The 12,840-nt window shown below is 46.6% G+C and overlaps 2 protein-coding genes across 7 annotated transcripts in view; one reads left to right on the top strand and one right to left on the bottom strand.

Moving 5' to 3' along the window:
- Positions 1–6,022: 6,022 nt before the first annotated feature.
- On the bottom strand, positions 6,023–11,255 carry PCED1A (PC-esterase domain containing 1A). Of its 6 annotated transcripts, none has more exons than XM_070381325.1 (8): positions 10,826–11,255; positions 10,386–10,551; positions 9,831–9,910; positions 9,484–9,722; positions 9,233–9,383; positions 8,869–9,115; positions 6,753–6,824; positions 6,023–6,405 (listed from the first exon to the last, which is right to left on the bottom strand). In XM_070381325.1, the coding sequence occupies exons 1-8, from the start codon at positions 11,021–11,023 to the stop codon at positions 6,158–6,160; spliced, it is 1,401 nt and encodes a 466-aa protein (XP_070237426.1). In that variant the 5' UTR covers positions 11,024–11,255; the 3' UTR covers positions 6,023–6,157. The 6 variants fall into 6 exon arrangements, with proteins under 6 accessions (XP_070237426.1, XP_070237424.1, XP_070237423.1 ...); XM_070381323.1 differs by having other exon boundaries at positions 6,753–7,022; positions 9,293–9,383; positions 10,826–11,243; XM_070381322.1 differs by having other exon boundaries at positions 6,753–7,022; positions 10,826–11,238.
- Positions 11,231–12,840, top strand: part of VPS16 (VPS16 core subunit of CORVET and HOPS complexes) — a 28,169-nt gene continuing 26,559 nt past the window's right edge. The window contains exon 1 of the mRNA XM_005893939.2: positions 11,231–11,421. Coding sequence (XP_005894001.1) covers positions 11,369–11,421 — 53 coding nt within the window. The 5' untranslated portion in view covers positions 11,231–11,368. The remainder of the gene's footprint in view (positions 11,422–12,840) is intronic.

The raw sequence follows: 12,840 nt of genomic DNA, 5'->3' as shown, positions 1-12,840 counted from the left end.
GTCCCAGAAAGTTCCATCATGCCCTTTCCCAATTAGTATCTCCCTCAAAAGGTAATCACGATTCTGATTTCTATCAGCATAGATTGTTGAAACCTGTGCAGAATCTATGCAGCCTATTGTTGAAACTGTGCAGAATAAAACCATACAAGATGTACTCTAGTGTCTGACTTCTTTCAGGATTACATCTGTGAGATTTACCCATATCTTTGCATCTATCAGGATTTTGTTTTCCTTTATATCAATCTCATTGCATGGGAAAACTATTTATTCACTCTTGTTGATGGACATTTGGCTTGTTTCCAAGTTTTGGATACTATGAAAAAACATTCTATGAATATTCTTGTGCAAGTTTTTTGGTAGATCTTTCTAGATGTACAGATCTCTTGAAGTGAAATTGTCAAATCACAGAGAATGTAAATGTTCAACTTTAGTAAATGCTACCCAATAATTTCCAAAGTGAGTTGTACCATGCAGTGGTTCCACTGCTTTTTTTCAGCCTATCCAGCTAATTCATATGGTATTTACATTTCTGTTTCTTGTTTTCACTTTTGCTTGGGTGATTTCTGAGAGAAGGAAATAGCATCTTTACTCTGTCACCTTCAGACTGTACAATCTCTTTTTTTTTTTAGTGGCACAGCAAACAGGATCTTAGTCCCCCAACTGGGAATGGAATCTATGCCCCCTGCAGTGGAAGCTTGGAGCCTTAACCACTGGACTGCTAGGGAAGTCCCTCTTTCCTTTTTAAAGCCAAGAATGCATGATTGGTTTAACATTCAAATATAATCAATGGACTTCACCATATTATCAAACTGAAAAGCATACATGATTATTTCCTTAGACATAGAAAAGGCATTTGGCAAAATACAATATCTATTTCTGATTTAAAATAAAAACAAAACCTCTCAGCAAATTGGCAGTAGAAGGAAACTTCCTCAACTTTACAGAGGGCATCTATGATAAATCTACAGTTAATCTCACACTTAATGGTGAAAAACTGAATATTTTTTCCTCTGAGATCAGGAACAAGATAAGTACGTCTGTTCTCACCATTTCTATTTAACATTGTCCTGGATGTCCTAGCCAGGCCATAAGGCAAGAAATATAAATAAAAAGCATACAGACTGGAAAGCAAGAAGTGTCTTTATTCACAGACAACAAAATTGTGTAAGTAGAGAATCCTATGCTGCTGCTGGTAAGTCACCTCAGTCGTGTCCGACTCTGTGCAACCCCAGAGACAGCAGCCCACCAGGCTGCCCCGTCCCTGGGATTCTCCAGGCAAGAACACTGGAGTGGGTTGCCATTTCCTTCTCCAATGCTTGAAAGTGAAAAGTGAAAGGGAAGTCCCTCAGTCATGTCCAACTCTTAGCGGCCCCATGGACTGCAGCCTACTAGGCTCCTCCATCCATGGGATTTTCCAGGCAAGAGTACTGGAGTGGGGTGCCATTGCCTTCTCCGATGGAGTCTATCAAAAAGCTACTAGAATAACTGAATTTAGCAAAGTAATGTGTACATGATTGTAGTTATGATACAAGGTCAAAATACAAAATCAATTGTATTTTTCTGTACTAGCAGTGAATGATCAGAAAAAGATACTTTAAAATCTCTCTTACAATAAAATAACGTGGGACCTGGGGGTATCTGACAAAAGATACGACAGATCTATACATGGATAACAACAACATATTGCTGAGAGTAATTAAAGAAGATCTAAATAAATGGAGAGATATATCTTGCTCATTGGGTTAGATGACTCAGTAAGATCTCAAGTGTTTTCAAATTGATCTATGTGCTCAATACAATTGCTAAATCTCAGAATTTGTGTAGAAATTAATAAGCTGATTTTAAAACTCATTTGGAAATGTAAAGGTCCTAGAAGACTCAGAATAACTTTGATAAAGAAAAACATTTGGAAGACTAACACTACCTGATTCCAAGACTTATCATAAAGCTATAGAAATCAAGGGAGTTGGTACTGGCATTAAGTTAGACAAATATTAATAGATAAATGAAACAGAAAATCCAGAAATAGATCTACGTGTAATACATACATGATTTTTTACAACAATGTTAACGGAATTTAGTGGAGAAAGATCAGTCTTCAACAAGTGGGCTGGACCCATTAGATATTCATATGCAAAAAAATGAATTTCAATTCATACCTTATACCATGTACAAAAATTAATTCAGAACATATCATAGACTTAAATGTAAAACCTAAAACTATAAACCTTCTAGAAGCAAACAGAGAAAATAGCCATGACATTGGGTTAGGTAGAGATTTCTTAGACATGACACCAAAAATATAATCCATAAAAGAAAAATTGATAAGCTGTCCTTGACTAAAATTAAAATGTTCTGTCCTTCAAAAGACAAGCCACACTCTGGGAGAAAGTATTTGCAAAATATATATCTGATAACAGACTTGGATACAAAGTAAAGAACTCTCAAAACCCAGTAAGGTTTTTAAAAGGGGGCATGGTGATGAAGAACAAACAATTTAAACAGAAACTTTACCAAAAAAGACATATAGATTGCAAATAAGCACAGGAAAATGTTCAATATTGTTAGTCATTATGTAAATGCAAATTAAAACCATACCTTCCCCCTATTAGAATGGCTAATATTAAAAAGATAACTGATACCAAGTGTTGTCAAGAATGTGGAAGAACTTCAACCCTTAGACACTGTCAGTGTGAATGTAAAATGGGACAACCACTTTGGAAAATCATTTGGTAGTTTCTTAAAAAGTTAAACATACATCTTCCGTACCATCCAGACATTTTATTCCTAGATATTTCCCCAAGAGAAATGAATTTGAATCAGTTCTAATGAGGTGGATGAAACTGGAGCCTATTATACAGAGTGAAGTAAGCCAGAAGGAAAAACACCTTTACAGTATACTAACGCATATATATGGAATTTAGAAAGATGGTAACAATAACCCTTTGTACGAGACAGCAAAAGAGACACTGATGTATAGAACAGTCTTATGGACTCTGTGGGAGAGGGAGAGGGTGGGAAGATTTGGGAGAATGGCATTGAAACATGTAAAATATCATGTATGAAACGAGATGCCAGTCCAGGTTCGATGCACGATACTGGATGCTTGGGGCTAGAGCACTGGGACGACCCAGAGGGATGGTATGGGGAGGGAGGAGGGAGGAGGGTTCAGGATGGGGAACACATGTATACCGTGGCGGATTAATTTTGATATTTGGCAAAACTAATACAATTATGTAAAGTTAAAAAAAAAAAAAAGACAGCATATGTCCATACAAAGATTTATACAGAAATGTTCATAGCGGCTTTATTTATAGGGTCAAAAACTGAAAATAACTCGTGTCCCTCAACAGGTAAATGGATAAACACAGATATCGCATATAATGGAATGCTGCTGTTGCTGCTAAGTCACTTCAGTCGTGTCCTACTCTGTGCGACCCCGTAGACAGCAGCCCACCAGGCTCCCCTGTCCCTGGGATTCTCCAGGCAAGAACACTGGAGTGGGTTACCATTTCCTTCTCCAATGCATGAAAGTGAAAAGTTAAAGTGAAGTCGCTCAGTCGTGTCCAACTCCTAGCGACCGCATGGACTGCAGCCTACCAGGCTCCTCCACCCATGGGATTTTCCAGGCAAGAGTACTAGAGTGGGGTGCCATTGCCGTCTCCTTAGTTCCCTGACCAGGTATCAAACCTAGACCCCCTGCATTGGAAGGCAGAGTTCTAACCACTGGAACACCAGGAAAGTCCCTGGGTTAAAGTTTTTTGAAAAAAACAATCTTCCAAATTTCTTAAAACTTTTCTCCCCTGAAAAATAAAGGCTTGTGTAACATGCTGTGCTGGTGCATCTGTTAACCCTTTCAGAAATACTTTATTTTGGCAAAGGAAAGAATATTGGAGTCACTTTTAAAAACCAAAATTCCATGAATGAGAGGAAGTCTGTGTACACTTTTCTTCTTACACGATTTGTCAGTGAAGTTTGAGTTCTCTCATGCTTGACTAGCCTACATACTATGTGCCTACATACTGGAGAAATGTAAGATTTTGTTTTTATAATCTCAAAACAAAATCCAGGAAACAATTTAAATTCATGTAATGACTTGTATGCAGCTATTTTGAAGTTTCTTGTTTCCCAGTCACAACTTAATAAAAAATTTGTTAATAAAGGAGTCAAGTGTACTATGTGCTTACATGACAGCAAACTGAAAATAAAATAATTTATCCCCATTTTATCCTTACAATAGATTTCAAATCTACATTGGGATGCTGAGGAAAAGATTATAAAACCTGTGAGCAATGGGAGCTACACAGCAAGATGGGGTGAAAATGAGAAACACAGAGGTAGATTGACAGGGATCTGGAGCACACTGAAGTCTCAAAGCGCTCACAGTGTGAGCGTGCCAGACTTGGGGTGGGGTTGGGAGGGAATGGAAAAGCCTAGACAGACCAGCCTGTCGAAAAGAATCGGACACGACTGAAATGACTTAGCACGCACGCAAGGTTTTCTTAGAGAACAGGATGGCAAGCAACAGAGGGCTCCGTGAAGCTGGGTAACTCATATTACTTTCTTCCATAAACCAGTTTAGTTAGGTGTACAATTTTCCATAGAAACACTGAGAAGCCCCAGTTTCAGAGGTGCAAAGAAAAGGGTTTTGTGTCAAGGAATAAATGACTGAACAAGGGATTCTCCACACTGATGAAAACAAAACAAAAAAAGTTTTTACAATAAAAATTATCTAAAATCTATCTTCCTAACAAGAGGCTTTCTTTCACTTTTGTATGTTCCCATCCACTGTCTACAGCAAAGAAAACCAAGCTCATTTCAAGCACTCTCAGTAAGTCTCAGTAGCCCTGATGACATTATTCTCTAAAGGATTTTATTAACTTATGTTGTCTGTACCAGTTTCCCCAGCACCAGTGTGTGTTTATTTAGTAGATTCCTTTCATTTGCACTTAATAGTTATCCACCAAGGATCAACACTTCTTTGGTCCACTATTTCCATTTCTGTAAGATGTTACGTTCTTTGACAAAGTAAAATGTCAATAAAAAGTAAGGAAAGATAATGCAGTAATTCTGCATCCTCTTCTCCAGCCTATTCTACTTAAGGTTTAGTGGGTCTGTGTGTTTCCTTATTTTCCTGCTTCACATCGCTTATCAGTGTACTTACTGCCTTGTTTCAGCCCCCACCTCATACTACACCCAACCCAGGGTCAAGATCATTTGTCAAAGCTGAGATGCTGTACTTTTAAAAAATTAATTAATTTGGCTGTGCCAGGTCTGAGTTGCATGTGGGATATAGGATCTTTATTTGCAGCATGAAGTATCTAGTTCCCCGACCACAAACTGAACCTGGGCCTCTGCGTGCATTCGGAGCATGGAGTCTTAGTCACTACCATCAGGGAAGTCCCTGAATTCTTTTAACTTTCTTATTAAGTTTGGCACAGCTCCCCACTCCCTACTCCCAACCTTGGAATTCTCTCTCTGCTCCTCTTCTCCTGCCCACCCACCAAATAGGTTTGCGTTCACTTTACTACTACTGCATATTGTATCTATTAAGTAATGGTTTTCTAATCAGTCTCCCACTTGGGCCTGGGAGCTTCTTGCTTAGTTCCAACCACTTCTGAGTGTCTACCATGAGCCAAGAAATTGTACAAGGCAAGGTTGGTATATCTCCCGGAGTAGGTGAACGTTGAACATACATATGAATGGGTGAGACTAGTACAGGTGAGAACTAGCCAGATTCCAAACTCCATACAAAATATTAAGTTTCAATTACAGCTCAGCCTGTGACATTTCCCAATCCCAAAGAGCTGCTGACAATAGGTAACCCCTCCAGGGTCTTTGTTAAGTACACGTGTGTTCTGGTAGGAGTATAATTCAGCGTGTGAGACAGTATGAAAGATGCAGTCAATGATTTCTAAACAGTGTGGATTGCAAGGTCCGACTGGAGAGAACCCAGAGGTAGCCTCCTCAACTCTTAAGATCACAGTTCAGAGACTCACTCCCTTTCACAAAAAGATGTCACTCTGTTTTTCCATGCCTTTATTGGTGACAGCAATGTATAACAACGTCAGGCATAGCAGGTGCCACGCCAACACCTGGTGTAGCAAACAGGCACTGCAGGGCCACTGGCACACACAGCCCAAACGCAAGAACCAGTCTACCCCGGCCATGTACCCGAATGGGCATGAGGTCGTCTATCCAGTTTGTATGTGTGGATCAGCCTGTCTGAGTGTCTTGGACGCTGCCTGCAGGGCGCCCCCATCCTCGGCACATGGTAGGGGCTGTTGTGAACACAGCGTGACATCCCTCGGTGGACAGCCAAGCCCCGGTGCTGACCATGGCGGACAGGGCTGGGGACTGGAGGAGGCACGGGGCCAGGCACAAAGTTCACTCCAGGGCCACATCCTACAAAAGAACCAGCCATCATCAGAGTGGGCTTCTGGCCATGGTGAGCACAACTCTGCCTTAGGCAGTTCTGGTTCTTCAGGGTGAGTTTCTCTGGCCTTCAATTTCCCCATCTACAAAATGGCAATACCGCTTCCCGTACTGCCAAGTCAGGAAACTGACAATCAATGAGCTAACTCATGAGTCTACAGATGCTGTTCCAAACTCAGCTGTGACAGAACCCAATCCAGGGTAGGGCACAAGGAGTCTCTGACTTCTCTCAGCCCATTTGGACACAGGAGACCAGGTTAAGGGAGGTTCAAGGAGAGGCTGGAAAAGGTGTGCTGGGAAGTTGTGGGGGCACATACCTAAGTGGGGTGGTATCGAGAAGTCTTCCATTGGATTAAAATTGAAGAATTCACAGGGTGGGAAGGGCTGGCCTGGGAAAAAAGGGGGTTCCTGGGGCAGGGGTGGAAACAGTGGAGGCAGGGAAGGCTGAGGAAGAGGATAGGGAAAAGGCATGGGAGGAGGTAAGGGAGAGAGTGGGGGCAAGGCCGGCTGCTCCCCGAAGTCTGAGGGCTGCCCCTGGCTCCCCTGGAAGAGATGATCCGGCTCTGGCCAGTCTTTAATCCATGGGTCTAGAAACAGGATGGTTGTTTTAAGTAGGCCTAGGAAGCCAGGTCACCCTGAACTCTGGCAGCCTACGCTTCTAAACCTTTACTTTCTCCTCCTGGAGAACACAGTACCCTCTACTTCATACTCAGGTTTCCTCATCCCCTCTCATTTCAGGCCAAGCCCAAGCTATGCTCCTTCTTCCCTGTGTCTCAGTAGTCAGTGGAGTCAGTGGATCTGTCTTTGTTCATGATTCCCTCCAATCTGACCTCATGATCCCTTCCAGTCTTCTCCCTCTAGTGCCCAGCTTGTCTATCTCTCCTCTCCTAGCTCTTCCTCAAAGACCAATAACTAAGTTTAGTAAGTCTCTGTTAAAAACAAAGATCCTATCACTTCCTTTCCCAGCAGGTACGGGTTCCTTTCACACTTCCTCCCACAAAGAGTATATTTTTGCCCAGGCACCATTCCCTTCTCAACTGTTCACTGCCTCTTTTAACCCTACTCCACTTCTTTAATACTTTTCCTACAAAAATGTAACCACTTCTTCACTTCCTAACTATCACATGACATGGCCAAAAGCCTCTCCCCTCCCTGAAAGTGCCTCTATCCTTATCTCCTTTTGTTTCCCCCATCAGTCTCTCTTCTCTTCCAACTCCCAAACATGGCCATTGTTTTGCTCTTTCTGTCACTGTTCACATTCACACCCTTATCGGCCATTTCCCTGCTGGGGACCACTGACTCCAAATCTACTCAACATTTCCATAGTACTTCAAAGAGATCTGCCCTCATCAAACTCACCAACTCATCCTTCCACCTAACTGTTCCTTTTGATGTTGCTATTTCTGTGGCTCCAAATTGAGTTCAGAAGACCTGAGACACAACAAACTAGCCTTACAACCTTTAGAGGATCCCTTTCTCTGTTAAGGATCAGTTTTCCAACTGATTTAGATGAGATTTGTGTGCTAGTTGCTCAGTTGTGTCTGACTCTTTGAAACCCTATGCACCGTAGCCCACCAGGGCCCTCTGTCCACGGGGATTCTCCAGGCAAGAATACTAGAGTGGGTTGCCATGCCCTGCTCCAGGGGACCTTCCCAACCCAGGGATTGAACCCAGGTCTCCTGCATTGGAGGCAGATTCTTTATTATCTGAGCCACCAAGGAAGGTAAGATTTAGTTCTCACCTAAAAAAAAACAAAGAAATTGGACCATTATATGATCAAGGTCCTAATTCATTTTCCTGATATTCCAACTCCAGGCTAAAAGTGACACTCTTGGCCATTCTGCCCTCACATCCTCCAGTGCTACTACAGCCTTCTAACATGACTCACGTCTCCAATTCAATAAACACCATCCTGCAGGTACTATATACACAGCAATTGTGCTAGATACTGGGGCTGAAAGGGATGAATTATTAACAAGTGAGGCAGGTACTTTACCCTTGCAGGACATGATCCAGGACAGAAACAGACATGGAACAATAAACCATGACGTCCCCTTTAAAAGCAGGCGGGAACTGAGGGTTTAACAGTCCCTGCCAAGGGGCTTTGTTGCTTCTACCACTCTGCCTGAATTACCTTTCCTCTGATTCTGCTTTTCCACGCCCTACATCCACTCCTACCTAAAAGTACTCCCATTCTTTTCCTGTTTATCTGTAGCATATGGATCTTTTGACATATTGCCTTATGTACTCAATACTCAATTCGTGTACACAAAGGTGACTACAGGGCTAGGGGAAGGAAGGCACACTCAGGATTCACAATGGTCCTTCAGGGGGCTCTGCTCCCCTTGAGGATCTCTGTCCTGCTGTTTATGAGACCTATGCTCTGAGGGCCCTCTTTGCATCACTACCCTCCCCACCTGTGATAGGGCTCACCATGGGGATAGTCACGCTTGGGCAGCTCCACACCCCAGGCATCGGCCACATGGGTCAGAAGCAAATGTGAGAGGTGGCGGTGGGCATGCTGGTCCCAGTGGACACCATCCCGGTGACGGTGCCGTACTGCATGCCGAAAGTGAAAGTGGAGGTCTAAGACATCAAAGCAGTGGTCCCCAGCCAGAGTAGCACTGTAGAAGTTCCCTTCAACCACATCCCGCCGCAGAGAGCCTGCCAGGGGCTGGAGCTGAGTGAGAAAATGCAGCATCTAAGAGCCACTGAATGATGCAGAATCGGGAGGGAGGGTCCTCTATCTACCAATCAGCTGCCCCATCTTCTATCCTGAGGTGCTCCAGTCACTTGCCTCAGGCAGGAGGAAACCCCCAGTGATACGCTCTCCTAGGGGCATTGCCATGTTCCATACCAGCAGGCAGGAATCTGGCAACACCTGGTCCATGCGCACGAACACTCGCTCCAGGTTCTCTCGGTAGCTCTCCATTGAGCAGCGGCCATACCTGTTGGGTAGCACAAAGGGTGAGCAAGAAGACAGGGGTGGGTGGCCTCTGAGCCATACCTCCACCCCCAATCAGTATTTCCCTCTCCCCCCGCCCCAACCTGGAGAGATCCCAGAGGCAGGAGTTGATGATCACCAGGTCCGGGGCAGGCCCATATGTCAGCTCCTCCAGGACTCCCTCGAGGTACTCGGAGTAAACGCGGGTGAGGAAGTAGAAGCGTACAAGGTGGTGGCCAGAACCCGAGCAGAACTGGCGGACCTCCCGGTACTGTGTCCCGTTGTGCAGCTCGCCCAGCTGACCCCCAGCGACCAGCTGGTCCTGTTCAAAGCTCAGCTCCCCCTGCCCACCCCCCCCACCCAGCTGGTCAGACCCAAGCCATGGAGGAGGCCCCTACCAGGCCAGAGTCTGTGCCCGCCATCACTGGCATGGCCACCAAGCTTCCCTCACCTTGGCTTTCAGCTGGGCAGCTGTGAGCAGTGAGTCTTTCTGGAGCAGGAGCACCAGGTCTTTATACACAGACCGCTGGACTGAAGGGAGACAAAGATCTTGAGGCTGAGGCAGGCCCTACTCCACCCCCAGCTCCTTTCAAATCCAGGCCTCTTGCTGAGGTGGCCCAACACCACCTTTGTGGAGTATTGACTTAGAGGTATGAGAAAAGGTGAAGTTAAAAAGTCCTGGCACTGACTTTGTTCCTTCCAGGTGTATACCTTCATAGCGACCTGGCAGGAGTAAGTTGGCCAAGTCACCCAAGAAACAGACAATACACTGCTTCCATGAGGACACTGTGGGGCACTGTCAGGAAGAAAAATGTTGAGCAAGGTGGGGGTGAAAAGCCTGACAATCTACATCTGTCAGGACACCTGTGGAAGGCGTTGGGGAAATAAACCTTCTGTACTGGAACGGACTGGGGATCAGGAAAGAGGTTTGAGATGGAGACCAAACGTCCAGACGCAGAAAACAGACCGCAGGTGCGGGACCAGGAAGTGGGATTCTAGCACTCACTTGAGTCCCCCAAGATGACCACGAACTTGTTGTGTAGCAGCTGCTGGACTTCCGAGGCCTGGAAACGGACCATGTTGCTTCGCTGCGGGCGGCACGGCTCCTCGTTCTCCAGACAGAAGACCATGCTGCCGCCAACAACGACGGGCTGCAGGGAAAGGCCACCAAGCTGCACGAGGGAGGGGACTCAACTAGCTCCAGGGCCCACTTTGGGATAGAGGAGACCTGCGCTGGCCCCTTTCAAGCTGCTCAGGGTTACAGGTACCAGGTGGCAGCATTAGAGTGGGGTCCATGGTGGCGCCAGCCTCTGTTGCACTTGGCACAGTGAGCCAAGGCCCGCGAACCTCCGGGATACCCTGCCGCTTCCCACGCGGTGCCGCCCTGCGCCCCGCCACGTGCCTGTCGCCGCCCCGCGCATGCGCGCGCGCGCTCGCGCCAATTACCGAGTCCCGGGGCTCCGCGCCGTTCACCAGCGACTGGGGCAGGCCCGCACACTGCGCGCGTCGCCTGCAGCGGGCGCCAGGCCTAGCCTCATGTTCCCGTGCCAAAAGAGCTGGTCGCTTCAGCACTGCTCCTGCCTCGCAGAGCTTGTGCGTCCCGGTTAGTGGTCGGCGCGCAGCCCTTCGCCCAGCTCTCTCCATACGTGAGTCGCGGAGGCCCGACGACGCCTCGGGCCTCCCCGCCCCGGGCGACAACGCTCACAACTCCCACTTCCGGTCACTCATGTTCTGCCCTGCCCGACCCCCCAACGTCCGAGGGGACAAGAAGGCAGCGCGGGTGGCCGCCGTAGGGAGCAGGAGCCAGGGCCGAGCCCGCCCCCGTGTGGGCGGGGGCACAGCGACGGCCAAGAAAAGCCGCCCACAGCGGTGAAGTCTGGTGGCCGCGGCCTCATCACGTGACCCGGACGGGCGGAAGCGGAAGTGCCTGCCTGGAGCCCAAGCTGGGCGAGTGTACCTGGCGCTGGCAAGTCGCCGCTTGTACCAGCCATGGATTGCTACACCGCGAACTGGAACCCACTCGGGGACTCTGCTTTTTACCGGTGAGCCGCCCAGCCCTCCTGTCCACGGCCTGGTTACCCCGCTAGCTTTCTGGCTCTAGTCTTCGGGCGGAGCCGGCGGCTCGCGACCCCGCTTCTACGGGCGGTGGGTCTGCCCTTCGCCGGCTCTCGCCCTGTATCTACGGCATAACGCGCAGCCTCCTAGGGCCGGGCCTTCCCCTGCTGCGGAGAAGGAAAATGAGGCAAACCTGGTGGTCTCACAAGTAGGGGCACAGCCCAACTCAACCCCAGGGCTGTCACCCTCTGGAAGAATGCTCACATCACTCTGTGGGTGGCCGCCCTCTGGAGACAGTGAGTGCCTTATCTCTTGTCGGGAAGTGCTGCTGATGTCAGACCACTGGATGCTCCTGGGGGGGCGGGGTTGCACTGCTGCAGGTGACATTACTGATCAAGGCTAGGAGAAAGCGAACCGTCAATAAATCAGACGGCGAGTGAGCACTCCCTGCTAAGGTCAGCCCTCTCATGGGAGTTGTGGAGTCCTTAAACCACTAATCTTTCTAAATGTAGACTGGCCATATCATTACCCTAATTAGACTTTTTTGCAATACTTTCCCTTACAAAGTTCAAACTCCTTATCATATTATATCTATAATCCGGCCCCATTTGTCTCTTCAGCTTCCTCAACTGTTACCCAAAGCTGTGTTCAGTTGGGCAGAACAAGATCTCAACACACCATGATGTTTCCTGGCTCCCTGTATTTGCACCAGCCTGCAGTTCCTTCTGTGGGCACTGCCATTTCCCTCTTTACTTCACTGGAGAATTCTAGCTCATCCTTCTGGGCTTAGTTTAAGGGTTTTTTTCTGAAACCTTCCCTGATCCAATCCCAATAGAGTGACTTTCAGCTGACTTTCCTTTGGGTCTCAGTGCTAAGGTTGTTACCTATGACACATTAGGGCAATATTTATATAGGTTTCTTCTGCTAAACCAAATTCCTTGAGGGCTGAGTGCATATTTCTTGCATCCCTTTATCCCTGTTATGTATTTAGAACAGTGCCTGCTACGTGCGTGCATGCTGAGTTGCTTCAGTTGTGTTCTACTCTTCGTGGACTGAAGCCCGTCAGGCTCCTCTATCATGGGATTCTCCAGGCAAGAATACTGGAGTGGGTTGCCATGCCCTTCTCCAGGGGATCTTCCCAATCCACGGATTGAACCCTTGTCTTCTGTGTCTCCTGCTTCAGCAGGCAGGTTCTTTACCATTAGTGCCATAAAGTTTTTTAAAAAATACTTTATTGATTGCAACTGAAGATCACAAAGAAATCACGTTGGAGTCTTACTTCAATAGAAGACAGCTGTTCATGCTAGTGAAACCATATATCATTGCTATTCACATATTAAAACTTTTCAGTGTAATTTTTGATGCATAAAATGTCAGCTCTTAACACTTCTGAAATGGACAAATGC

Source organism: Bos mutus, chromosome 13 (assembly GCF_027580195.1).
Source record: "Bos mutus isolate GX-2022 chromosome 13, NWIPB_WYAK_1.1, whole genome shotgun sequence".
NCBI classification, from domain to species: Eukaryota; Metazoa; Chordata; class Mammalia; order Artiodactyla; family Bovidae; genus Bos; species Bos mutus.
The sequence above is the reverse complement of the archived record's forward strand: the minus strand, read 5'-3'. Positions and strand labels throughout refer to the sequence as shown.

Coding starts and splice junctions, on each gene's coding strand:
- PCED1A (XM_070381322.1), bottom strand. CDS start 11,023: ATGGAGAGAGCTGGGCGAAGGGCTGCGCGCCGACCACTAACCGGGACG. Junction 9,384..9,483: donor TGCCTCTGGGATCTCTCCAG/GTTGGGGCGGGG, acceptor GCTACCCAACAG/GTATGGCCGCTGCTCAATGG. Junction 7,023..8,868: donor CAAGCGTGACTATCCCCATG/GTGAGCCCTATC, acceptor TCCTGTTTCTAG/ACCCATGGATTAAAGACTGG.